Below are 26,381 nucleotides of genomic sequence, written 5' to 3' on the forward strand. Positions count from 1 at the left end.
CAAAGTGACCTGCCTGGGTTTCTGAGCTACTCTGCTGATGTCTTCAGTGTCCTCCGTATGCAACCCGGCCTGTGGCAGACCTGGTGCCTTCCCTTCTTTTTGTCTGACCCTTTGCACCTTTCTCATTTTCTCTTCCACGCTCACAAGGGACTAGGGTGCTCTGAGCACGCTGTACCATACGGAAAGGCTGTGGGGTTACTAAGGATGAAAGACCCATGGCAACTATGTAAATGCATGGAATCAGGTTCTGATATTAAAAATCCATTATCTCATTTTTTTAAAAACTGGCTTCTCCATGTATAAAGTAGCAATGACTAAATCACCAATGGTGGGGGAAGTGATACAGAAACTTCCAGAATTCATTAAGAAAACAAGCAACTAAAAACACAATTACTACTGACTCTCCTCCTGATCACTTGAAAAGACCCTGTCCCTAACACTGAAAAGGCGACTTTAAAAAAAGAAAGAAAGAAAGGGCATCCAAGGGCATCCTTCATTTTCCTATAAGACTTGAAGGGACTGCTGAGATTTCTCATAGACATTACATGTCCAAACATTGGGATTCTTAGCTTGAAAAGCAAAACCCTAGACAAGAATGTGAAGGACATGAAAAGACTGCCTGTCTTGGGGGTTCTCTGGGACTTACCTCAGCAATCTCCACTTTCCTTTCCCACATCTTGATGGTCTTCTCCAGTTCCCCATTGAAGATCTTCTCCCGCACATACACCATCACCTGGGGCGAGCGGAACTCAGCCAGCTGTTTGCGGAGCTTTTTGTTCAAAGCCTCAGCCTTGGCCCGGTCCTGGGTTGGGAAGGACTCATTAAACCAGGGATCCTGGCAGTTCTGGCTTACTGGACTTACTGATCCTGACATCTCTCCCCACTTTCAATGGAGTTCTCAAAATCATGTTGAAATTTTCAAAGAAGTGGAGAGAATCATAAGATTCTGATGATGATTTTTTTTAACAAATGATGATGTTTTCATTCAGTTCAGAAACACAAAGTGCAGTCTAAAAGAGAATTTTTCCCATCTTTCCTTTATTGAGGAATTTGTTTTCCCTGTTGTGATTTCTTAGGTTTGGTGGTTTCTGGGGAAAAACTACGTACTTAAGCACACTTTGATTTGATCAATCTCAACTCACTTTTTGTAAAATATATGTAACATAGAATTTCCTATTTTGAACACTTTTGAGTGTGTAGTTCTGTGGCATTCAGTATATTCACAGTATTGTACGAGCTTTACCACCCTCCATCTCCACAATTTTCTTCATCTTCCAAAACTAAACCCCTGTACTCATGAAACACGGACTCTCCAGGACCCCTTTCCCTAAGCCCTGACAACCACTCATCTACTTTCTGTCTCTATCAATTTCATTCTTCAAGAATCTCATATAAGTGGAATCAGACAATACTTGTACTTTTGTGACTGGCTTATTTCACTCAATATAATGTCATCAGTGTTTATCTGTGTCATAGGATATGCAGAATTTCCTTCCTATTTAGGCTGAATTTTATCCCTTTTGTACGTATATGCTACATTTTGCTTCTCCATTCAACTGCCAGTGAACACTTGGGTTCTACCCCTTGGCTACCATGAATAGTGCTGCTGGGAACATGGGTGTATAAATATCTCTTCCAGCTCAGGCTTTCAGTTCTCTTAGGTATGTACCTAGAAGTAGAATTGCCAGGTCAATAGTTAGTCAATTTTTTGAGGAATATCTTTTTTAGTTAGTTTTTTTCTTTAAAGATATTATTTATTTATTTGACAGAGATCACAAGTAGGCAGAGAGGCAGGCAGGGGGAGGGGGGAAGCAGGCTCCCTGCTGAGCAGAGAGCCCAATGCGGGGCTCAATCCCAGCACTCCGGGATCGTGACCTGAGCCGAAGACAGAGGCCTTAACCCACTGAGCCAGCTGGGTGCCCCTTTAGTGTTTTGTTTTTTTTTTTAAGATTATATTTATTTATTTGACAGAGAGACACAGTGAGAGAGGGAACATAAGCAGAGGGAATGGGAGACGGAGAAGCAGGCCTCCCACTGAGCAGAGAGCCCCACGTGGGGCTCAATTCCAGAACCCTGGGATCATGACCTGAGCCGAAGGCAGACAATGACTGAGCCACCCAGACGTCCCTTAAGTTTTATTTTTTAAATTATCATATAGTAAATTAACTAGTCTTTTCCTTTCAGTGGTTTTTTTTTTTTTTTTTTTGAACTAGCAATGTCCTGCCTTTCTTTTTGGTTTAAATATTTATTTATTTATTTTTGGGAGAGAGTGAGTACTGGAACAGTAGGGAAAGAGGGAGAGAGAGAGAGAGAGAGAGAGAGACTCCAGCAGATTCCCCACTGAGCACAGAGCTTGTCACTGGGCACGCTCTTGAGACCCTGAGATCACAACCTGAGCTAAAACCAAGAGTGGGATGCTTAACTGACTCAGCCACCCAGGCACCCCTTATTTTTTATTTTAACAATTGTTTTGAATAGGCAATACATGCAATTTAAATGGATAAAAGTATACAGTGACAATCTTCCATCCAAACCTGTCTCTGGCTGCACAGTTCTTCCCAGAGGCATGCACTATTTTTAGGTTTTTCATATTCTTCTAGAAATCTATACTCATATAAACCTATTTATTTTACCTTTTTTGTCCAAAGAGTAGCCAATGCTTTCAGTTTTACCCCCTCCAACTTTTTTTTTCACTCAATAAACACCAGCAGAGCTGTATCCACACATTAAAAAACTCATTCTTGGGGCGCCTGGGTGGCTCAGTGTGTTAAGCCTCTGCCTTCTGCTCGGGTCATGATCTCTCAGGGTCCTGGGATGGAGCCCCGTGTTGGGCTCTCTGCTCAGAGGGAAGCCTGCTTCCTCCTCTCTCTCTCTGCCTGCCTCTCTGCATACTTGTGATCTCTCTCTGTCAAATAAATAAAATCTTTTAAATTAAAAAAAAACTCATTTTTTTTAACAGCTGCATCATTTTCCATTGTGTAGATGTATCCTGATTTAACACGTCCTAACAACAGTTACTCAGCTCCTCAATCCCCTGCTAGTACAATAAACAATCCTGTGATTACTAATCTTCTAGGTGGAGGTCATACTGTAAATATGCAAGTACATCAGGAGGATGAACTACTGCAAGTGAAATTGCCTGCTCAAAGACACTGGTTCTCAACTGCGGGGTGAGGGAGGAGGCAGTTTTGCTCCCAGGAGACATGGCAATGTCTGGAGACTTTCTCTGCTGTCAGAACTAGGGGGGTGCCACTGACACCTAGTAGGTAGAGGCCAGGGATGTCACTAAACTTCCTAGAGGGCACAGGACAGTTCCCCACAACATGGAATTAGCTGACCCAAAATGCCGATGGTGCCTAGGCCCTGCCACGAGCATATAGGTATGTTTGGTACGGAATACTAAAGGGCCTTCTCTGACCATAAGCCAATTCCACCTATGCAGTGATGCCTGAGGCTGCCTGTGTTTTTGCCCATTCTCTCAACAGTCTTATCAATTATTTTTTTACCATTCCTAATCTAGGAGATGGGGAAGTGGTCTCTCGTTACGATTTTATTCTCTATTATCAGTGAGGTAGAATATTTTTCATAAGTTTGAGACTTTCTGGCTTTTCTGTAAACTTTATAAATCATTTACCCATTTTGTCTATTTTTTGGTTAGATTTTTCTTATTAATTTGTAAAAGATATTTGTTTTAAGAAAATTCACTCCTGGGCACCTGGGTGGCTCAGTGGGTTAAGCCTCTGCCTTTGGCTCAGGTCATGATCTCAGGGTCCTGGGATGGAGTCCCGCATCGAGGTCTTTGCTCGGCAGGAAGCCTGCTTCCTCCTCTCTCTCTCTGCCTGCCTTTCTGCCTACTTGTGATTTCTCTGTGTCAAATAAATAAAAGAAAAGAAAAGAAAAAGAAAATTCACTCCCAGTGGTTTTGGGCAACACATTTTTCCAGTTATTTACTTTTTGTCTTCATATATGATAGGTTTTGCTGTGCACAAAAACTTTGCTTTTATAGAACTGACTTTATATACCGATTTCATGGTTTCTGGATTTTATAGTTCAAAAGCCCTCCCCAACCCAAGATTATAATAAAAATGTTCCACTATTAAGTTTAGGACTTTAATGGGTTTTTATCATTTATATTTAAATCTCTGATACATCTGGATTAATTTCACCATAACATATATAGCTCCAACTTTGTTTTTTCCTAAATGACTATCTAGTCATCCCGGATCATTTATTGAATAATCTGGATGTGCCCCACTGCAATACCTTTACCATAAACTAAATGCACCTATATCAAAATTTTATCAGATACCTGATCATATACATGACATATATGAGATCTGTACTGGGGCTTATCATAGGACTTCTATTTTTTTCTCTGAACTTCCAGTCTGTTCATGAGCTTGTTTTAAATACTGTAACTTTGTATCATGTTTCAGTATCTGGAAGGGCTAGTCCACTCATCTACTTAAGAATTTGGGGGATATTTTTATTTTTCCAAAATAACTTTTGAACCAATTTAAGTCCTTAAAAAAACAACTTTGTTATTTTAATTGGAATACCATGATTTTGCACCTCAGCTTAAACAGACCTAACACTTTTATGCTGGTGAATCTTCCTGGCCTGGCACTGTCTTCTCATTCTTTGCTTCACAAGGTACAGTCTACGGTACTGGCATCACTTGGGAACTGGAGAAAATGATGACTCTTGTGCCCATCCAATCAGAAGCTGCATATTAACAAGATCCCCAGATGTCTGGTTTGCTCTTGTGCCCATCCAATCAGAAGCTGCATATTAACAAGATCCCCAGATGTCTGGTTTGCTCCTTCTAGTCTGAGAAGGACTGCTTTAAATAACTCTGGAGCAAACCAATAAAATTATTTTTAGTTAACATCAGAATGCAATAAAAACTTGTCAAGAAGGATTCAGTGAATATCTGCCATGTCTAGCATAGATATATTCCTGTAGTGAGATCTAAACATGAACCTGGAACCTCACATCTTGTGAGGAAAAAGATGAAAGAATACTTAAGATAAAAATAATGAAGGAACAAGAATCAAGGCATTAAAAAAAGGTTCCACAGAAACACCTGGATGGCTCAGCCGGCTAAGCCGTCTGCCTTCAGCTCAGGTTGTGATCCCAGGGTTCCAGGATTGAGCCCCGCATAGGGCTCCTTGCTCAGTAGAGAATCTGCTTCTCTCTCTCTCTCCCCCTCACCCCCCCCCACCACACTTGTGGTTTCTCTCTCCCAAATAAATAAATAAAATCTTTTTAAAAAAATAAGTTCTACAGCTTTGAGGGATGTGCTAATACCAGGAACTGTGATCCCTACCCAGCACTCCACTTGTAGAATAGGGCTGTTACAGCAAGACAGGTGGACCACTGTTCCCATCCTGAGATCCACTGCAACAGTACAGAAATTTTGCTCAAGGGGAGAGGCTATAAAACAGAGAGCTCTAGAATGCTGCCTGGAAGGACTGACTTTTTTTGGAAGAAAGTGTGGGGAGTTCATGCCCAAGAAGTTTGTGGAAAACAATGGAGAACTTTGAGGTGAGCAATTAAGAGGCAGATGGAAGTTCCATGATATTAGCAGCAACAGGCAAAACAGTAGACCAGCTAGATGTTTAATAGAACCAGGAAAAGAGACCATTAAGAGACCAAAACAACAGACCAGAGAAAGAATCATTAAGAGATCATAATTCTACAGTATCAGTAGCAACAGGCAAAACAGAGGACCAGCTAGATAATTAACAGAACCAGAGAAAGAGACCATTGGGGTTGGAGCAAACCTTGAAGACTGCCAAAAAAGTCCCTGAAAAGGGGCATGACTTTGATTAGATCAGAATGTGCTGCAGTTAATGTCCCAGGGTGTTGCTGAAAGCAACAGAGCAAATAGTAATTAATGAAGGCTAACAGCTGGGTATGATACCAATAGAACTAGACCAGCAAGAAGCTTCACAGGAGGATGAAGGAGAGTTGAAGAGAACTCAGCAGAAACGCCAATCATTCCTGGTTGTCAGGGACACTGTATCTATGACCAACACCAGAGGCTACCAACAGCAGGAGAAAGAGACTTTACTAAATTAATCCAGCCAAATCACTAAATAAGCAAGTGGTGGGTGGAATTAGTATCCAGCATTGCTATATTATCTAAAATGTCGAGTTTTCAACAAAAATTACAAGATAGACAAAGCAACAGGAAAGTGTGACCCACACAGGAAAAAAAGGAAGCAACATAAACTACCTCAGAGGGAGTCCAGATGGTGGACTTAGCAAAGGTCAAAGCAGTTATTATAAATATGTTCAAAGAACCAAGGTGACCATTTTTAAAGAATTAAAGGAGCATATGACAATAATGTTTCATCAAATAGAAAATATCTATAAAGAGAAATTTTTTAAAAAACAAATGGAAAATATGGAGTATTTTCAATACAATAACTGAAATGAAAAATTCACAGAAGGAGATCAGAGATTTAAGTCAGCAGAACAATTAGTAAACTTGAAGGTAGACCGATAGAGATCATGCAATATGGAAAACACAGAGGAAAAAAAAAATTCAGTCTCAGAGAAATGTGTAGAACACTACTAAGTGTGCCAACATTCATGTAATGAAAACAGGAGAGGAGAAAGACAAAGGAAATATATTCAAGGAAATAATGGTTGAAAACTTCCAAAATCTGATGAAAAATATTGTTTTGATGAAAAATATTAAACCACATATTCAAGAAGCTCAAAAAACTCTGAGTATGAAACTGGAAATAAATCCACACCCAGACACATCAGACCCAAAATGCTGAATGACAGGCAAAGAGAAAACACTGAAAGCAGTGAGAAAACAATTCGTTACATTCAAAGGAAACCAAATAAGAGTAATAGCTGACTTCTCATCAGAAACAATGGAGGCCAGAAGCAGTGGGATGGCATATTCTAAGGGTTCAATGAAAAAAAAAAAAAAAAAAAAGACCCTGTCAAACAAGAATCTTATATCCAGCAAAACTATCTTTCATAAATGAAAGCAAACAATGAGCACACTCAGATTTTGGTTTCCAATGTTATTCTCAAATTAAAGGAACCAGGACTCCTTGGAGAAATGGCTAATTCTAGGGCTGGAGCGGGAAATATAGGAAATGAGTCACAAGCATTTTCTAGTGCCAGAAAAGAAAAAGTGTTCACACACACAAAAAATGGGGGTATGCTGAATGGACACAGAAGCCAACTGAAAGAGTTTCCAAAGTCCAAGGTAAAACAATGTGAGTAATAAAATATTAGATTATAACCCAACATATAAAATTAATATCCATGCTCACTTCAATAGCACATATACTAAAATTAATATCCAAGAATTGATACTTATATAAATAAAAGATTAAAAATAAACAAATGGAGAATAGACAAATGTCCCAGATAGAATTCCAAATAGTTTATAAGTTTCCACTTCTTAAGTGTTGGCTGCACATGGTAACATCCTTCCAAAAAGCTGTGTCTGAAAATTGGAGGAAAGAGTAACTGTATGATGGAGAAACCCTTTTAATATTACATCAGGCAGGGTGCCTGGGTGGCTCAGTAGGTTAAGCCTCTGCCTTCGGCTCAGGTCATGATCTCAGGGTCCTGGGATCGAGTCCCGCATTGGGCTCTCTGCTCAGCAGGGAGCCTGCTTCCTCCTCTCTCTCTCTCTGCCTGCCTCTCTGCCTACTTGTGATGTCTCTCAAATAAATAAAATAAAAAATCTTTAAAAAAAATATTACATCAGGCAGGTGATCAAGGTTAACATCAGCAATGGTAAGTCATGTTGAGAGTATGCTCCCTTGATAAAATATGAAAATGGCACTTCACCTCTACAGTCTTCCTCCTGAAAACCATTTAACCTCAATCTAATCCCAGGAAAGACAGCAGACAAATCCTTCACAAATACTTGACTACTTCACAAAACTGTCAAGGTCATCAACAACAAAAAGTAAAGCCTATTACAGCCAAGAAAAACCTAAGAAGATGTGAAACTGAATGTAGTATGTTATCCTGGATGGGATCCTAGTACAGAAAAGGACATCAGGTAAAAACCAAGTCGATATGAATAATATTATAACATATTATAACATAAATATTTTTATATTTATATGTTATAAATTATAAATAATCATATATAAAAATCACAAGACATAAATATTGGTTAGTCAATTTTAATAAATATTCCACTGTAAGGTGTTCACAATGGGGGAAAATGGGTGTGAGATTTGGGGAACTCTGTATTCTCCACAATTTTCTAAAACAATTACAAAATAAACTTTATTTTTTTAAGTGAAGAATAAAGACATTCCCAGATAAACACACACATACAGAATTCGTTGCCAAGCAGATCTGCCTTATAAGACATACTAAAGGAAGACATTCAGGCTGAAAACTAGAGAAAGTAGCTTAAGCTAAAGTAACTTAAAATCATGTGAAAACAAATAGCACAAGTAAAGGTAATTAGGTAAGTATATAAAGGACAGTAAAATTGTATATTCTCCTTCTCTTAACTGATTGAAAAAGCAATTCATAAAGCAATATGTGTATAATTCTATCGTGGACCTGTGACACATAAAAACAATATATTTGACAATTACAGCAAAAAGGAGGCAAGGTAAAACAAAGCTATATTTGAGTGAGGAAATAACATCAGATGGTAATTCGAATTCAGAGGAAGAAATGAAGAGAACCACACAATGGTAAAGACAAAGGCTAATATAACAAACACTATGAACATACTTCATCTCTGACACACCTGGGCAGCTCAGTCATTTGAACGTCCAACTCTTGATCTCAGCTCAGGTCTTTATCTCAGGGTCATGAGTTCAAGCCCTGCATTGGGCTCCACACTGAGTGTGGATCCTACTTAAAACCAAACCCACATACTTCATTTCCTTTCTTCTCTCAGCTTCTGGATCCCTTCCTCACATTCACAAGATTAACTCAAAATGCATCATAAACCTAAACATAAAATCTGTAAAACTTGTAACCGAAGACGCAGGACTGAATCTTCATGATATTAAGTTATGGTTTCTTAGATACAACACCAAAAGCTCCAGTGCAAAAGAAAAAGTAGATAAACTGGGGCTCACCCCAAAGTTAGAAACTATAAATAGCATCTTAAAGAAAGTGAGAAGGAAACCAACAGAATGGGAGAAAATATTTGCAAATCATATACCCAAAAAGTATTTGAATCCAGAATATATAAAGAATTCTTACAACTCAATTATGAAAAGACAAACAACTCAATTAAAGACTTACTCAGGGGCTAAGGGTTTTGAATAAACATAGTTTGAATAAACATTCAAACTAAGAGTTTGAATAAACATTTCTCAAAAAAACACACGTGGCCAATAAGAAAATGAAGGGATATTCAATGTCATTAGTCATTTGGGAAATTCAGATCAAAACCACAGTGAGTATGTCACTTCATACCCACTAGGACAGCCACTAAAAAGCAGGCAAATAAACCCCCAAAATAACAAGTGTTGGTAAAGAGGTACAGAAATCAGAACCCTCACAGGTTGGTGGGAATGTAGAATGTGCAGCCACTTTCACACACAGTTCTGCATTTTCTCTAAATGTTAGCCACACCATCACCACATATGATCCACAATTCCACTTTTAGCTGTATGTCCAAGAGAAAAGAAAACATACATTTACACAGAAACTTGTATGTGAATGTTCACAGCAGCTTTATTCATTAGATCCTAAAAGAACCCTTGGGAAACAACCGCCTCAACTGATGAATGGCTAAAATAAGGTCTACCCACACAAGGAAATACGATTCAGCTATGAAAAGAAACAAAGTCTTGACACATACTACAGCAGAGATCTTGAAAATATTGTTAAAGAAGCCAGTGAAAGACCACAGACTGTATGATCCCTTTTACTTTTTTATTTTTTTAAGATCTATTTATTTATTTATTTATTTGACAGACAGATCACAAGTAGGCAGAGGCAGGCAGAGAGAGAGGAAGGGAAGCAGTCTCCCTGCTGAGCAGAGAGCCCGATATGGGGCTCCATCCTAGGACCCTGGGATCATGACCTGAGCTGAAGGCAGAGGCTTTAACCCACTGAGCCACCCAGGCACCCTGTATGATCCCTTTTAAACAAAATGTCCAGAACAGGCAAATTCAGAGGGACAGAAAGTGAATTAGTGGTCATGGGGCTGAAGGTTGGGAGTAAGATGAGGTGGTAAACAGACAAGGATTTCTTGAAGGTACAGGGTTTCTTTCTAGGGTGACAAATATTTTCTAAAATATTGTTCTGATGATTACATCATTCTGGGGATATACTAGAAATCATTAAAATGTGCACTTTAAATGGGAGAATAATATGGTATATGAGTTATAACCCAACAAAGCTGTTTAAAAAAAAAAGTTCACAAGAAAACTAAAATATACTAACAAGTAACTGCCAGGCTTTTAAAAACTGATGTTATATTTTACTTGTAATCTAATAAGTGTCCACCCAAAAAAATACCACAGAAATCCTGCATGGGGAGAGCACACAGACTTTTGCTTTACTTTTATTCCTGGCTACTCTGTACCGAGACCCACTTCTTTGCATGTGTCGGTTCTCCACTGAGGATAGGACTTGGATGCCATGACAAAACTGAGTCATATGTAGTCATCCTGTGGCTTTTCAGTTATTGTGGACAGGTCTGGGGCCACACACGCTGCTGGGGACACTTACACTCATTCAAGACAAGGCCAACAACAGCTGTACTAATGGCTTGGTACATTGGAGGCTGACAAAGCATCGCCATCCTGGTCCTCACAGGTCACCACAAGGCCTGTGACATCTCTTTCACACATGCGGAAACCGAGGCCTGTCTCATTAAAAGGCCTGTTCAAAGCCAGAACCTGGCAACACCAAAGCTTACACTCTTGCCCTCATCTTTCTAAAAAAGTCCTCTTGAGTCACATCCTTCATGTTCTTAGCTTGGTGAAATTCAAATGTACGTGCTCAGCAAAATACTGAGAGCACAAAATCCCAATGGAGATGTAAGGAGCTCAGATAATGCCACCTGTCTGTCCACACGGTGACCGTAGGCCCTGGAGTAGGCTCAGGACAGAGGTCCCAGGTCTGTCATCCCAGCATCCACCGTACTGAGTGAAAATTACATGTTTAAAGAAAAACCTCCCTCTTGTACATAGAACACTGTATTTTGGTATATGCACTTTTTCTTATACCAGATGATTACACTAATTACAGGCCTTTTTGTGATGCTGTATACATGACACCTTGAGTATGGTACTTTATGGGTTCCATTGGGTTATAAGAAGGTTATTCTTGAGGGTTATTTGGGCTCTACATGATTTCTAAATGGTTTGGTCATTTCCACATGATTTCTGACTCTAGACCCTAACCCAGCAGTAAAATTCTACTGGACTATGAGTCTCCAGGTACCACTTCCTCTCCAGCGGCCCAGACATATTTGACTTTTATGGTCTAGGCTTTTCTAGACAAAAACCAAGGTAGCTTGGTTCTTGGTGTATGTTGGCTCAAGTGCTTATAGACAGAATGAGACAAACACCAGAAATAGCACATTTTACCCTCTCCTACCTGTTCTACTTGTATGGTTTCTCTTTCAATTTTTTCAAGTAACTCATTTGTCAGCGAGATCTCCTTATCCAGACTGATGGACATTTCCATTGCCTGGTGTAGCTTGCTCTGAAATATAACAACAAGCAAGTCTTGAGCAAAGATGATCACTCAGAACTACAGGAAGGATAGACAGTTCTTCATTAAGCAGGATGACAGCAAGGCCATCCAGGAACCCAAGCCTGCCCTTCTCAGAATCCTGGTGCCTAATGGGAAGTAAAGACCCGCAGAGTGGCTGGACACACCAGGACCCAAACTCTCCCCTACCATTTGCTAAAAAAATACTTTGGGCCAGTCCCAGAACCTCTCTACACTTGGGCTGGTCACCTCACAGGGCTGTGGAGAGGCTCAAGGGAGAAAATCGTGGTAAAGTGCTGAGCAGAGAGCCCCTGGCACATGGAGAACACTCATGCAAGTGGCTGCCATTATGACATGAAGAGAGAGGAAACACTCCCCGTGAGCTAGGTGCTACTGGCATCGCACTTTACAGGCAAAAGAACTGACTCTTTGGTGAGTGAAAACAATTTGCCCAGGGTCATAGGGATAAGAGGTTAAGCAGGGCTTGAACCTGGGCAATCTGAGTCCAGGGCCCGCGGGCTCCACCACCACTGACCCTGAAGGGCTCCTGCCCGAACTGGCCCACAGCTGCCCCCCACGTCACTTGCCGCTGTCCTTCATCAGCTCCCCCCAGGCCCCTGCTTTTCAGATTTTCCCCCTTCGCTGCACCTTTGTCTCCCAGCAGGGAACGGTGAGCCTGGGGGAGTTGGCACATGCTCTGCTGGGCTGAAGAGCCAGTGACAGAAGCCAGTGACTCTGGGGGGATCGCTCCAAGGACTCTGAAATGTAGTCACCTTTCCCTAGGCACTGACCAGCATGACAGCCTAGGCCCTGCCAGCCAGATGTCGGCTTACCACCTAGACGGAGGCACCCTAGGCCATGTAAAGCCGCCACTGTGCCTGGCACTGAGAATGTGAGGACAGCGGTGGGGGCTTCCCTGGGGGAAAGGGTACTGGAAAGGTTGCTGAAAGGCTGTCGAACATGTCTAGTAAGAGGTGTGGCGGCGGGGAAGCCAAGCTAAGGAAAAGCCTGGGGGGGGGGGGCGTGCTGGCACAATATGTCCAGGGTATAAAATCCTAGACCTAGCAGAAAAGCCTGGAGCCACCTTCCTGGGGACCTCAAGGCACTGAGGCCACCGCCCCCCATTCCTCTTTTCACCAATCCTCCCTTCTTTAAGGTTCACTGTCTGCTCCCCATCCTGTACGACAGGCTCTGCTTAGGAAAGTGCCCTGGGTTAAGACACCAGACCGAGAGCGTGGGCTGTGGGAAGGGGAGGCAGCATAGGACTCCACTACAAACCACAAAGTTGGTGGGAGGAAAAGAGAGCAGAGGGACATTGCAGAGAGCGGGGGCAGGAAAGAATGGATTTGCAAGGCCTACTGCAAGGCAGCTCCTGACTCTGAAGGTGTGAGGCGAGCTATTTGTGATTCTGAGCAGAATGTCAGCCACTTGAGGTGGCTACTTCCAAAAAGGCACTTTAGCTTTCTCTTGCTGTGTAACAAATTACCACGAATTTTGTGCCATAAAGCAACACCCATTGTTTTTCTCAGTTTCTACAGGTCAGAAGCCCAGCACAGTGTGGCTGGAGTCTCTGCCCAGGTAGGGTCCCCTGGGGCTGCAGTCAGGATGTTAGCCAGGCTGGTTTTCCTCTGGAGCTGGGGTCCTCTCCCAAGCTCACAGACTGTTGGCAAAAAGCATTTCCTCTAAGTTATAAGCCTGACATCTCTGTTTCTTTCTAATCGTGAGCAGGAGGTGGCCCTCTGCTCTTTGAAATCCCTTCAAGCCAGCAGTGGAGAACTTCTTGCCTAGAGAATTTCCTGACTTCCTCTTCCAGACAAAACTGTCTCTTCAAAAGGCTCATGTGATTAGGTCAGGCCCATCCAATAATCGCCCTATTTTAACGTCAACTATGGCATATCATATTCATAATCACAGAACAGAACAGAACCGGATAGTAGAACCCATCATACCCATAGCCTTGCAGATTGTCCTGGGTATATACAGTAGGTGGAGAACTCTGGGAGACATCCTGGAATTCTATCTACCACAAGGCACTAGTTTACATGGGGATCACTAGTTTACAGTCAGTTAGGAATGACACATCGTGGCTGTCTTCACACACTTACATTCTACCAGATTCCACCACGCAGGGCTCGACAGCATAAAGTTGGAGATAAAGGTGCCCCTTTGGCTGAAGCTCACACACCAAATTCACAAAGGAGACTATGTTTGTCTCCTTCATCTTACACTCTCAGCACTTAGCCCAGCGTCTGGCACTCTACACCTCCTTGTATGTTTGGTAATAGGTACTCTATATGTGCATTGCTAAAGTGAACACATTGGTAATACTTATTCTGCAAGCTTTTCCAAGGTCTGAGACGTGGGTGCTGATATTTATATGAAATTGGTCTCTCTTGCCACCCTCCCACCCCCTAAACACAACACACCTCATGCTAGTAGCTCATTTGACAATACTGGCTGAGGACTTGCTTTGGCTAGGCACTGTCCTCGGTACTAGGAACACAGCACAGACCAACATGAGCTCTATCCTGGTGGCAAGTCAGAAAAACCTGCCACTGACCCATGGTCCCTGTTGGAATCCCCACTCAAGTCCACATGAGGCCTGACCCCAAACTCAACAGTTGTTCCACCTCTATTTCTCCCAAAAGACCTAAGAACTGACACACGGAAGAAATGAGTTTGCATCTCCCTCAAACCATCACTGCATCCACCGTAGCACTTCCGTAGGCATCTCCTCCCAAGCTCCACCATCTGCTTACCATTATTTGAAACAGGCCTACGGGCATGATGACCCCTGGGATTCTGGCTAGAGAAGCTCCCATTCCACCCACTGTGGCCTGGGTTGCTGCTGCGCGGGTATCACAATCTGTCCTCTGCGTTTAGATCTGCCCTAAAGAGCTCAGGCCCTGGACCTGGCAGTTTCATGTTATAAACCAGTAGCTCCACTCCAAAGCCCTGGCTTTTCTACACAAGACCAGACAGGCCCTGTGCTACTTAAGTTGATTCCACAGGATACAATCAAGATCCAATGTGGTATCGCCATGTACTACCCAGCTCTCCAGCCTATGAAAGCTCAAGTCATGGGGACTGGCTTTATCTTGAAGTAACAGCGATCAGATAAGCTAACTACTGATGAGTGGATGATCTGTTGCAGAGAGCTGACACATGAATTTCAAAATGCCAGCACAACATTGTCTATGTGCTTTATGCCAGAGAGAGGCATTGGCTTAGGTGGGACATGTACTGGACTAGGAGCCTGAGCCCTGTTGAACTTGTTGCTAGAAGCTGGCAATTACTCTCTCGTTGGACTTCAGGTTTTTCATTTTTAAAAGCAAAGTGCTGGACAAACATAATAATCTAATCTAAACACTTCCAAATTTACTTTTTTAAAATGATACTATGTGGGCCGAATGAAGACCACCTGCGAGTTACCTAAACCTGCAGTCACAACTGTCCTGCAGGCAGGAGGCCAGGGTCAGCCACCTTGCTTGATAAAAGGCCAGAGTGCCAATATTTGGGCTTTGTGGGCCAAGAAGCAAAATCGAGGATACTTACATTAACAAAAGAAAAAAACAAATTTCCACATGTTTTATTGATGACATTCAAAATATAATCATTAAGTACATTTTGGAATACAGATCTACTAATGAGAAGAATGGAATTTCTGGGGCAGAAACCAATTTTGCTTAATTGGATTTCAAAGGTAGCATTCTCTATCAAATTGGTTACTAATACCCTTCTGGAAAAAACACAGCTCACAGGCCAGTGGCAGGATACACTGGCCCCAGTCAGCTGACTCCAACACTGCACGGTTCCTAGCAGGGTGGCTGGGCACTCATGGCTATGGACCCTGCTTAGTCATTAACAGTATCTCCCTCTCTCCCAAAAGGGTTCTGTGTGGATAAGGAATTATATACTAGTTTTCTGATTTTTAACTAAGACAGTTTTCTTCTGGAAGGTTTTAAGCAGAGAAGTGCTTCTTACAGGCCTAAATTAAATGTGGTTAATTCTCAAAATGTGCAAGAAAATCATGAGGGCATTAAAAAAATAGATGCATGGCCCTTACCCCCTTATTCACCTGGTCAGGGCTAGACTAGGGTATTTGTATATTTAAAAAAAAAAAAAAAAAGTTCTCTGCGTGATTGCAGTGCACAGCTAGTGTTGTGGGAACATTCAGAGTATTTGAGAATGGCTTTGTCAAGAGAAATCGAGGAGCAACAGTAGACAAAAGGGCCCCAAGCCCTTGTGCATGGGAACTTCACTGTGGCTGGAAAGGTGGGTGTGGGAGGCCTCGGGAACCTGGGCATCAGGGCAGACCTTACTTTGTAAGTATTGAGGACTTGCAGGGTGTTTCCGGATGCCAACTTTAGCTGGATCAGTTCTTGATTCTTTGCTTCAATTGTCTCTAAAAACTGAGCATTCTCAATCTTCAGCTGCTGAAAATCAACCTCATGGAGAGCCTCACCCACCTCTTCCTTCTACAGCTCAGAAAGAAGAAAGAAATGATGTGAGGTTGTGACTTTGGAATCTGATTCACACCTTGCAGTTCTAGATGAGATTCTAAAAGTCAGTCATCATTCAGTCATTCAACAAACACGGGCTGGGGATCTGCTTGGTGCCAGGCATGATACAAGGCACTGGAATGGAGATCTGAATAAATACAATGCTCCCTGGCCTCAAGGAGCACATATTCAACCAGGGTTCACAGACAGGTCGCAGCGTGGTGTAGTGGGAGGGGCAGAGGACATACGGAAGCTCCTCAGCCAGGCCAGAGAAGAATGGAAAACTGGGTCAGGGAAGGCTTCCCACAAGAGGTAGTGTCTAAACAGGGCTATAAAAGAAGAATAAGAAGGAGACCATATAAAAGTTATTTTTACCCCAGAAAACCGAGGACCAGCAGCCCATAAATTCCCTTTCTGTGATCATGTGACATCTCTGTACTATGGCTGTCAGTGTATTGGGTTCCCTCCCTGGCCTGGCCCGCCTTACCTGCCCCACCAGGTCTAGGCCATCTCATATGGGTAGTAGGCCAAGAGCCAAACCTGGGAACTGTTCCTCAGCCCCATGCTCCACCCATGCAATACTGCCTCCAAGGAGGCTTCTTTCTTGTCCCCTAAACCAACACAACCATTTCCTTAAGTCCCAGTAATGACCCATCCACCAACTCAAACACTCCTAAACCATTTCCACACCAGGAGACTCCCCCGCTGCGGCTCTGTGTGCCATCCAGGCCACGCTCACCAAAAGGGGTGAGCTGCTGCCCATTGCCTCTGGCTAGCAGTTAGGGCATCCCGCTATTTCCTACCATCCCCACTCGCCGCTAGTCTGAGCTCCTGTGGGCAGGACCACCTCAGGGTCAGCTTTGTGCAGCAATGGCTTTCAGGCTAAAAGTCACTCATCTCCTCCCTCTCTCACACTCAAACCCCCTCCTCAGGAGGCCTGAGCATACACAAAGCCTGGAGTACCAGGAACTCTCTATCTGGAGGCAGCTCCTCTCTCCTTTCTTACACTAATCTCATAATCTCAAATCCTTCGATGACACAGCCCCTCTAGCTTTTGCTCTGCTGGGGACCTCCAGAGCAGCACGTTCTCTCCTCCCCACAGCTGCTGTGCACCTGCAGCTAGAAGCTGGTCCTCCTGAGTCCGCTTGGGCCCATCAATCCCAGGTCGTCTGATAGGCTCTCCGTTCCCCTTGGTCTCCAGCTCCCTCTCCTGTGTAAGCCCTAGGTTCCCCATTCTTTCCAGAGAGCAGCTCTCCTGGAGACACGGTGCTCCAAGTAGGCCTACTCAGACCAAGAGGAGCAAGCCCACTGCTTTCTTGGAGCGGGGGGGCTGTGGTTCTTTGGGTGCACCCCAGGGCACAGCATCGCCTCCCACTGAGCTGACTTTATCAGGCACTCTACGGCTAAGCCACCTGGCACCTGCGCAGACATCCTGGGGCATCAAAGTGGAGGAGCTGACATCTGCCCTCAGTCACTTCGTGTTGTTGAAGCTGTCCCAGTCTGTCATCTTTCGGGATCCAAGTCAATCAGGCAGTAGTTCCAAGTGTGTTGATTTGCACAACTCTGTATCATTGGCAGTGGCCACCTCTAATGCACAAGCTGTCGGTGCCCATATTCGAGTTAATTCAAGGGATAGAGCCATGCAATCACATTCGAGAGGCCCTGTGCCCCATCTGCTTACTGCCTTCCATCAGGAAGCTTTAGTCTGATGCACAGGTGACCAAAGCACCCTCAAAGTGTGCCATCCAGGCCACGCTCACCAAAAGGGGTCAACAAGTACCCCATGAGTGTCTTTTAAATTCAAGCCAACTCTGTCTGTGGCTGTGCCGGCACCGTAACAGTAGGCGCTTCCTATCACCGATGTGGCAAATTACGACACACTCGGTAGCTTACAACAAAAATCGATTATCTTACAGTTCACGAGGTCTGAAGTTCAAAATGGTTCTTGGGCCTAAACTCAAGGTGTTTTCGCAGAGATGCATTCTTTCCGGAGGAACTGGAGGAGAATCTGTTTGCTTGCCTTTCCCAGCTTCTAGAGGCTGCCTGTTCTCTCTTGTTCGTGATCCCTTCCTCTACCTTAAAGGTTCATCACTCTGATTTCTGTTTCCAGTATTCCATCTCTCTCGCCTGCCTCCTTTGGGATTATATTGGGCCCACACAGATAATCCAAAATAACCTCCCTTAGAGTCAAGGGAGATTATTTTTAAGATCATCTCAAGATCCTTGACTTAATCACCTTTGCAAAATCCTTTTGCCATGTGAAGCCACAGATTCACAGACTCCAGAGATTAGGACATGGACATCTTTGGGAACGCGTTGTTCTACCTTCCATGGTAACCTTAAGAAGGAAGACAGAGAGAGAGAGAGAGAGAAAGGAAGAAAGAGCCACATACCTGCCTCAATTGTAAAAGCATCTTTTTCCTCTGCACTTTGAGAGAAACATTTTTCAAACGTAATTTATCCTTCATATTATCCTAAAAAATACAAGTAAATTTTAATCCACTCCTCTTCATCCTCCCTGTTGGTTTGAAAAGTTGGTAGGGCTGGGGCTATAAACCAGACCTTGAGTCCTAACATTCAGTCACTTATTTTTAGGTCTTCTTGCGTTTACTGGAGCTCGTGTACACTTCACTCCTGACAGGGGCACCTGGGTGGCTCAGTCAGTTAAGAATCTGCCTGGGTTCAGGTCATGATCCCGGGGTCTTGGGACAGAGCACCCTGTTGGGCTCCCCGCTCAGCAGGGAGTCTGCTTCTCCCTCTGCCTCTGCCCTCCCCCCCAACTTGTGTGGGCTCTCTCTTTCAAATAAATCTTAAAAAGAAAAAAAAAAAAGAAAAAACCCGAAAAACAAAAAACACTTCACTCATGACCAAGAAGCAGAAGTAACTTGGTCGGCTTTGTGCAAATTTTCTACTATTTTTAAATTCGAGATTATTGGGGTATATAATTTGGATACAGGGGTCATTCCTGACAAAACAACCTTATGATTCTCCAATCTTTTATTCTCTTGGTAGTTTATATAATTTTTCATCACTTATACATTGTTAGGGCTAGTAACCCTACCTATGTCCAGGATCCAAAGCTCGACATGCTACAAAATCTTTGAAAGTGAAGGAACATTTTATGTCTCGTTTTTATAATAATGGAACTTAAAGAGCTTGAGATTTACCTGTCCCCCCTCCCTGCAGTCACCTGGTTAGATAGGCTTGCCTCACTTTTCTCTAGGAAACGTATCAGATCTTGAAACAAATAGCAATAATAAAAAAGAAAAAAAAATCAGTCTGAGACACTATTAATATTCATCCAGCCTGATTGGTTTCAGCCTTGATAAACGTGCCTTTTAAGACATACACTTTGGGGGATGCAATAAATCTGCATGTGGGGAGAGCATTTACGGCGGACCAAATGGAGTGAGGCTGCTTCACGTGGATCATTTTTATGTCTTCATCCTCTGAATCTGTTCTCCCTTTCTAAGCTCCGGCCTCCTGCCAACTCACCCTCCGGCGGTTCATGTCCTCAATGTACTTCATCACTTTCTGAGTGGCCAAAATACTCCCTTTCTTCTTGGATATGGTTTTTAGGATATCTTTTTTAAAATCATACGCTGCTCTCTGAACTTCAGTCCATCGAATTTCAGCTTCCTCAATGATAGCCTGCAGAAGTCAGCACAAAGAAAGAACAGTTTCCAAAAATCCTCAGGGACAGTTCCCTCTGAGGAAACCTAAATTCTCAGGCTTCTTTGTGTCTAATACATAATGTTTCTTCTTAGCCTTAGAAATATATTGATAAGATACAAATTTGACTACGGGAATGTTACCATTAAAAAGCAGGCCTCGGGTCACCTGGGTAGCTCAGTCAGCTGAATGTCTGCTTTTGCCTCAGGTCATGATCTCCAGATGCTGGGACCGAGCCCCATGGCATCAGGCTCCCTGCTTGTCGGGGAGTCTGCTTCTCCCTCTCCCTCTCCCTTCCCCCACTGCTGGTACACTCTCTCTCAAACAAATAAACAAAAATTTTTAAAAGAAGCAGTCCTCAAAAAAAGGGGGGCATCCATAAGAAGGTGGTAAACAAATAAAAACAGGACCTCAGGTATCTCTATACATACACATTTCCGTATCTGAAATAATACTTATCCACTAAAAATTGTAACATTAATATATTATATAATCCTATACAATATTATATGTTATATAATATTATTATATATTATATACACTATACATAATATATACTATATATAATAATATATTATATGTTATATAATATTATATATATAACATTCATAATATTATAATATATAATATAATATAATAGGATAGGATAGGATATAAAAAATATCTGGGGCCGCCTGGGTGGCTCAGTGGGTTAAAGCCTCTGCCTTCGGCTCAGGTCATGATCCCAGGACCCTGGGATCGAGCCCTGCATCGGGCTCTCTGCTCAGCAGAGAACCTGCTTCTCCCTCCTCTCTGCCTGCTTTCCCTGCCTACTTGTGATCTCTCTCTCTCTCCCTGTCAAATAAATAAATAAAATCTTTAAAAAAAAATCTGGAAAACATTACATCAAAACATTAGCCATGGGGCACCTGGGTGGCTCAGTGGGTTAAAGCCTCTGCCTTCAGCTCAGGTCATGATCTCAGGGTCCTAGGATCGAGCCCCACATCGGGCTCTCTGCTCATCGGGGAGCCTGCTTCCTCCTCTCTCTCTGCCTGCCTCTCTGACTACTTGTGATCTCTCTGTCTCTTTCAAGTAAATAAATAAAATCTTAAAAAAAAAAAATTAGCCACATCCAGAGAGATGGATTACTAAGGAGACCAACAGTCTTAATATATATATACTTCAGCAATTTGCAAGTGGTATAAATGAATATATGTATTGACATGGGAAGACAGTCAGTGCAAAATACAATTTACAAAATAATATAATACTTTTTATAAATAAATTCATATATGTCCAAAAAATAATCTAAACTCTAGGAAATAAACACAAGTGTCAACACTAATTATCTCTAGGCAGATTCTGGATGTTTACAAATGCTCCTTTAGCTTACCTCTATATTCAAATTTTGCTACATAGAGATTGTCTTTAAATAAGGAAACACATACACACACACATACACACACACACACGCTATTTGAAAGAATAAAATGAAAAGCTAGCTGTAGCTGCAGAGCAAATCATCTCAGTCCCGACCTTGTCCCTGGGCACCAAGAAGCAAAAGCATCTTCCTTCACTGGCCAGCCTCTCCCCTCTCCCCGTGGTCTCCACCTGCAGGAACTTCAATCCACCATAACTACCACTTTCAGCATGTCACTTGCTCTCCTACTCAGCCATCCTTATCAGGGTCCTGCTTTCTAAGGCATCAAAGATAAACTCCCCTGCCTGGCTTTCAAGGTCTCACAGCCCCAGTTTCCTCGTACAGGCCCTAAAAGACACATTCATTCCCACTTCTACTTCTTGCTCATGTCATTCACCCAACCTAGGGTGCCCTTCTTTTATTAGGCCTCTACTTTATTCCTCATCATTCTTCAAAACCACGCCAAGCCCTACGTATAGCCCCACCTCTTCAAAAAAGACTTCTCTGGCCACTCTAGCCCACATTAACATGCATGTTTGGCAAGAGAGAGAAGGAGGGGGGAGGGCACAAAGAAAGGAGAGAGGGAGGAAAGGTTAGGTTTAAGTGGTACAGGTAATTCCATCAATAAAGACACGAGTCTACTGATCTGTCCCTCTGGAGGCAATGAGTGTGAGTCTGTGTGCTCATGTTTAGAAACAGAAACATTTAGAAACAGAACAGAAATATCTGTTCCTCATACAATAATGCTCTCTAATGCAAGCCAATAACTACATCCCATGGGAAACTGAACTAACACTGATGTTTCTTCTTTGGAGGAAAACTGACCTTTGTTGGTCACCAAAAAGACATGGATCACGGTCTGCATGCTGCACACAGAGGGCGATTTAAAGGATTTTTCGCCCAACTCACTGACTTATACCTCAGATTCCTTATATTATTATTATATTATATTATTAGGAATTACCTAATAATTACCTAATAATTAGGTAATAATAGGTAATAATAATTACCTAATAATTACCTAGAAAAAACCTAACATTTTTAAAGCACTTACGGTTATTATAGTTATTTTTTTCTTTTAAGAATCCATATCTTAGGGACACCTGGGTGGCTCAGTTGGTTAGGCATCTGCCTTTGGCTCAGGTCATGATCCCACGGTCCCAGAATTGAGGCACTCTGCTCAGTGGAGAGCCTGTTTCTCCCTCTGCCCCCTCACTCACCCCCAGCCCATGCACTCTCTCTCAAATAAATAAAATCTTAAAAAAAAAAGAATCCATATCTTAGAGACATATACTAAAATATTTATAGATATAGATACATATTGAGGTATTACTTCATAATAACCCAGTGGCCTATCATGAGGGAGAAGTTGGGATATGGAGGAAACAAGGGTGGCCGTATGTTCATGATGCTGCATGTGGCTATTGAGTACACAAGGGTCCATTGTGCTAGCCTCTGTACATGTGTGCATTTTTGAAATTTTCCATTTAAAAAAGTTTAGGGGTGGGGCGCCTGGGTGGCTCAGTGGGTTAAGCCGCTGCCTTCGGCTCGGGTCATGATCTCAGGGTCCTGGGATCGAGTCCCACATCGGGCTCTCTGCTCAGCAGGGGGCCTGCTTCCCTTCCTCTCTCTCTGTGATCTCTTCCCTTCCTCTCTCCTACTGTGATCTCTCTCTGTCAAATAAATAAATAAAATCTTAAAAAAAAAAAAAAAAAGTTTAGAGTTACCTGTGTGGCACGGTCAGTTAAATGTCTGACTCTTGGTTTCAGCTTAGGTCATGATCTCAGGGTCGTGAGATCGAGCCCCGTGTCAGACTCTGTACTTGGCACAGAGTCTGCTTGAGATTCTCTCTCTCCCTCTCCCTCTGCCCTTCCTCACTGCTCTCCCTCCCTCGCTCAAATAAATAAATAAATAAATAAAAGTTTAAAATTTGTTGTCTCCTCTAGCAGATGGGAAGTTCCTTAAAAGCAGTTCTTAAATTTGTCTTCTCCTACTTATATTTCTTTCAAAATAACAACAATATTAACATACTCCAGGTACTTCTCAATGAGGTGGAAGTGGGGAGCCCCGGTGGGATGGGCTATAGAGAAAACAGTATACCTCATGATGCTGTAGATCTCGTTCAGCATTTGCTCTCATGTGCCTTATTTCATCCTTCATGTCTTCCAGCTCCTTTTGTACAAGCTCACATTTTTGGTCACAACTGAGGCCTATCACACGGTCCATACCCATGCGGGACTTGGACCTACGCCTGCCTCGTAACTGCAATACAAGAAGAACCAAGTCATTGTCAAGTAGGAATTGCTGCTCAAGGTAGGTGTCAAAATGACCACTCAGACCTGCTAGAAATTACTCTGAGTGACAGCCAGGGAGAACAAACTCAAAGTAAAAGGATTCAGGATATTAGGCCCAAGGTAATGTTTATTTCACCAGTCAGCCTAAGTCCTGTGTTAAAGAATTCAAAGGCCTATACTGGATAATGAACTGAAAATAAATAAGGGAATGTTTCTTGAGGGTGTGGAAGGACTATGAAACTGCTAAGGACTAGCATTCAGGTCAGTGTTAGGGGAAGCCCAGAGCTCAGTGCTTCCTAAACTGAAAACAGAAGAGAAATTGCATCTGGGGGCACAGTGATCAGCATAAAAACCAGACATGATTCCCTACATATTTAAGCCAAAGGTCACCAGCAGATGGCCCTAAGGAACGTATGGGCCTGAAGAGATTGACCCTCAAAAGACAGTCTACATCCAGTTTTAAATTTTCAAAAATTAATTACCCACATTTGGAAATCAGGAGATTCCACCAAATAATCTAGATTTCCAGCTTCTGTCGAAAAATCAGCTGCTCTGGCAATACCAGTCCACCTGGTTGGACTTTCAGATGAGTGAGGAACCTTCCCATGCCCACAGCAGACCTACTTCACTCGTACATGTGGTTAGCTGGGCCTTGTAAACATTGGAGTCCCCCAATTTAAGGGAATTATTTCAAGTAACCTCAGATATTTTGGGTAAGTCAGTCCACTAATAATTGAACCTGATTCCCTTCATGTTCACTTGAAAGAGAACCTTAGGAGGAAAGGAAGAATTAAAAGTAGAACAAGAAGGGGGTTCCTGGGTGGCTCAGTGGGTTAAAGCCTCTGCCTTCAGCTCAGTTCAGGATCCCAGGGTCCTGAGATCGAGCCCCGAGTCTGGCTCTCTGCTCAGCAGGGAGCCTGCTTCCTCCTCTCTCTCTCTGCCTGCCTCTCTGCCTACTTATGATCTCTGTCTGTCAAATAAATAAATAAAATCTTAAAAAAAAAAAAGTAGAACAGGTTGAAAATCATATGCCACTCAGCCTCAGAGGGCACACCAAAGGCAGATACACAAAAACCACTTGCATCTAAAGGAACAGAATAAAAGAATTCTTAGGTCGCTACAGTGTACCTGTGCAAATTCTGCTCCTGATATTTTAATTTCTGATAACCGTGGATGTCGCTGATCCCTGGGCTCCAGCTTATTGTAATATTTCTCAAACATCTCCGTCTCAGTTTTGAGAGCAGAGTTTCCATAGCTGCAAGACAGAGGGTACCTGAATAAGTTCTATTAATATGACTTTAAACTCCAAATAACTAGTGTTTAACACTTAATAGCAATTACATACCTTCTGCAAAACATATAACCTCTTGATGCCTCAATTTCCTCTTTTGTAAAATGGGAATAATAATAGTACCTATTATTCAGGGTTGCAATAAGGAATGCAAAGCCTTTAGAACAGTGCTATTTAAATATTTGATTTTTTAAAATGTCTAATGAGCCACAAAGTTGAAAGAACTAGGATTATATTGAAAATTGTTGCTGAGATGAAGCTACAAGTTCCACCTTCCAGTATCCTCTAAACCATTTGTGAAATTCCTTCTGAATTACTACATGCTTGAAGTTATTACCTAGGCCACAATCTTCGGATGTTTCCTTTGGTTTATGTGTTTCGGCTGTTCTTTCCAGCACCCGAGAGACGAAGAATCCACAAGAAGTGTATTATAAAGAGTATTATAAATGGTGGAAAAACTTGGAACAGACAGTTTTTAAACAAGTAGAGGTGACAACTAGAGTTCATCCTGCATAGGCTTGCCAAGATTTTGACCTTTTAAGCTTTTTCATGTATATAACATACAGGTTATGCATGTGTCTACTTTTATCTATGAACAGTTTGGATATTTTCATATGTTCCTGAATGAATTCCTGTAGCCTGAATTTTAAGATTAACGGACACAGGTTCAATGGAAAGCCAGAGAAATCAAAACACCTTTTTTAATTTTATTTTATTTATTTATTTATTTATTTATTTTTACCCAGCATGTCGACACTCCCAGTGTCGGCTGTGGAGTCGCCCCTGAGTTTAAATCCTGGCACCACCATTGACTAGGAAAGTGAGTTAACCTGTGTCTTGGTTCCTCACCCACTTTCTGGGGCTCCCGTGCTATTATTAGAAGGCACTACGTGCAAAATAACTGGCACAAAACAAGTTTTCAAGAAATTGTGGCTATGAGGAATACCACGTCAGTTCTGCCCTAAACTAGGTATAGACGTACAGAAGTTACATCTATTCAGCTGCTAGAAGGGGGGGGGTTGGCCGTGAGCCCAAGAAGTTGTACAATGAACCTCTGGGCCCCCAGAAGCCGGCCGGCCGTACCTGAGCTCTTCCACCAGCCCACACAGCTGGATAACAGGCAGCTCGTTTTCCTCCCCGCTCTGCAACTCGCTGACGGTGGTCTCAGAGTCCTCATCAGTCATCGCTCTGCCCAAGTGGCCCTTGCCAATGCTCAGAGAGGCCAAGAGCGCGCTGTGCTAGCTGCCAAGCGTCACGCGGGCTGCGACCTAGCTCTGCGTTGCCAGAGCGACCGGACGCGTGCGTGGGGGCGGGGCTCCCAGAGGCTCCGCCCGACGCCGCTCCGCCTCCCCCCGTGCTCACCCGAGCGTAGACACCTACACTTACTCAACCATCATTCTTAACATGCTAATACTGGCAGCTATTGCTTGCGCGGCACTTACTACGCCCTTGGCGCCGTGTTCAGCGTAGTTTATGCAAATCCTTGCGACAACCTTGTAATATTATCTACTATTCTGTGTATTCTCCAAATA

General features: G+C 42.7%; 1 protein-coding gene across 1 annotated transcript in view; it reads right to left on the reverse strand.

Annotated features, from left to right (window-relative positions):
• Window positions 1–26,143, reverse strand: part of CCDC113 (coiled-coil domain containing 113) — a 29,813-nt gene extending 3,670 nt beyond the window's left edge. Inside the window, exons 1-8 of the mRNA XM_059152661.1 lie at window positions 25,933–26,143; window positions 24,687–24,813; window positions 23,365–23,526; window positions 19,689–19,844; window positions 18,587–18,667; window positions 16,014–16,169; window positions 11,575–11,682; window positions 647–802 (exon numbers count right to left, since the gene is read on the reverse strand). Of these exons, the coding sequence (XP_059008644.1) occupies window positions 647–802; window positions 11,575–11,682; window positions 16,014–16,169; window positions 18,587–18,667; window positions 19,689–19,844; window positions 23,365–23,526; window positions 24,687–24,813; window positions 25,933–26,033 (1,047 nt within the window). The 5' untranslated portion in view covers window positions 26,034–26,143. The remainder of the gene's footprint in view (window positions 1–646; window positions 803–11,574; window positions 11,683–16,013; window positions 16,170–18,586; window positions 18,668–19,688; window positions 19,845–23,364; window positions 23,527–24,686; window positions 24,814–25,932) is intronic.
• Between the last annotated feature and the right edge of the window lie 238 nt (window positions 26,144–26,381).

Source organism: Mustela lutreola, chromosome 16, assembly GCF_030435805.1.
Source record: "Mustela lutreola isolate mMusLut2 chromosome 16, mMusLut2.pri, whole genome shotgun sequence".
Lineage (NCBI taxonomy): Eukaryota > Metazoa > Chordata > Mammalia > Carnivora > Mustelidae > Mustela > Mustela lutreola.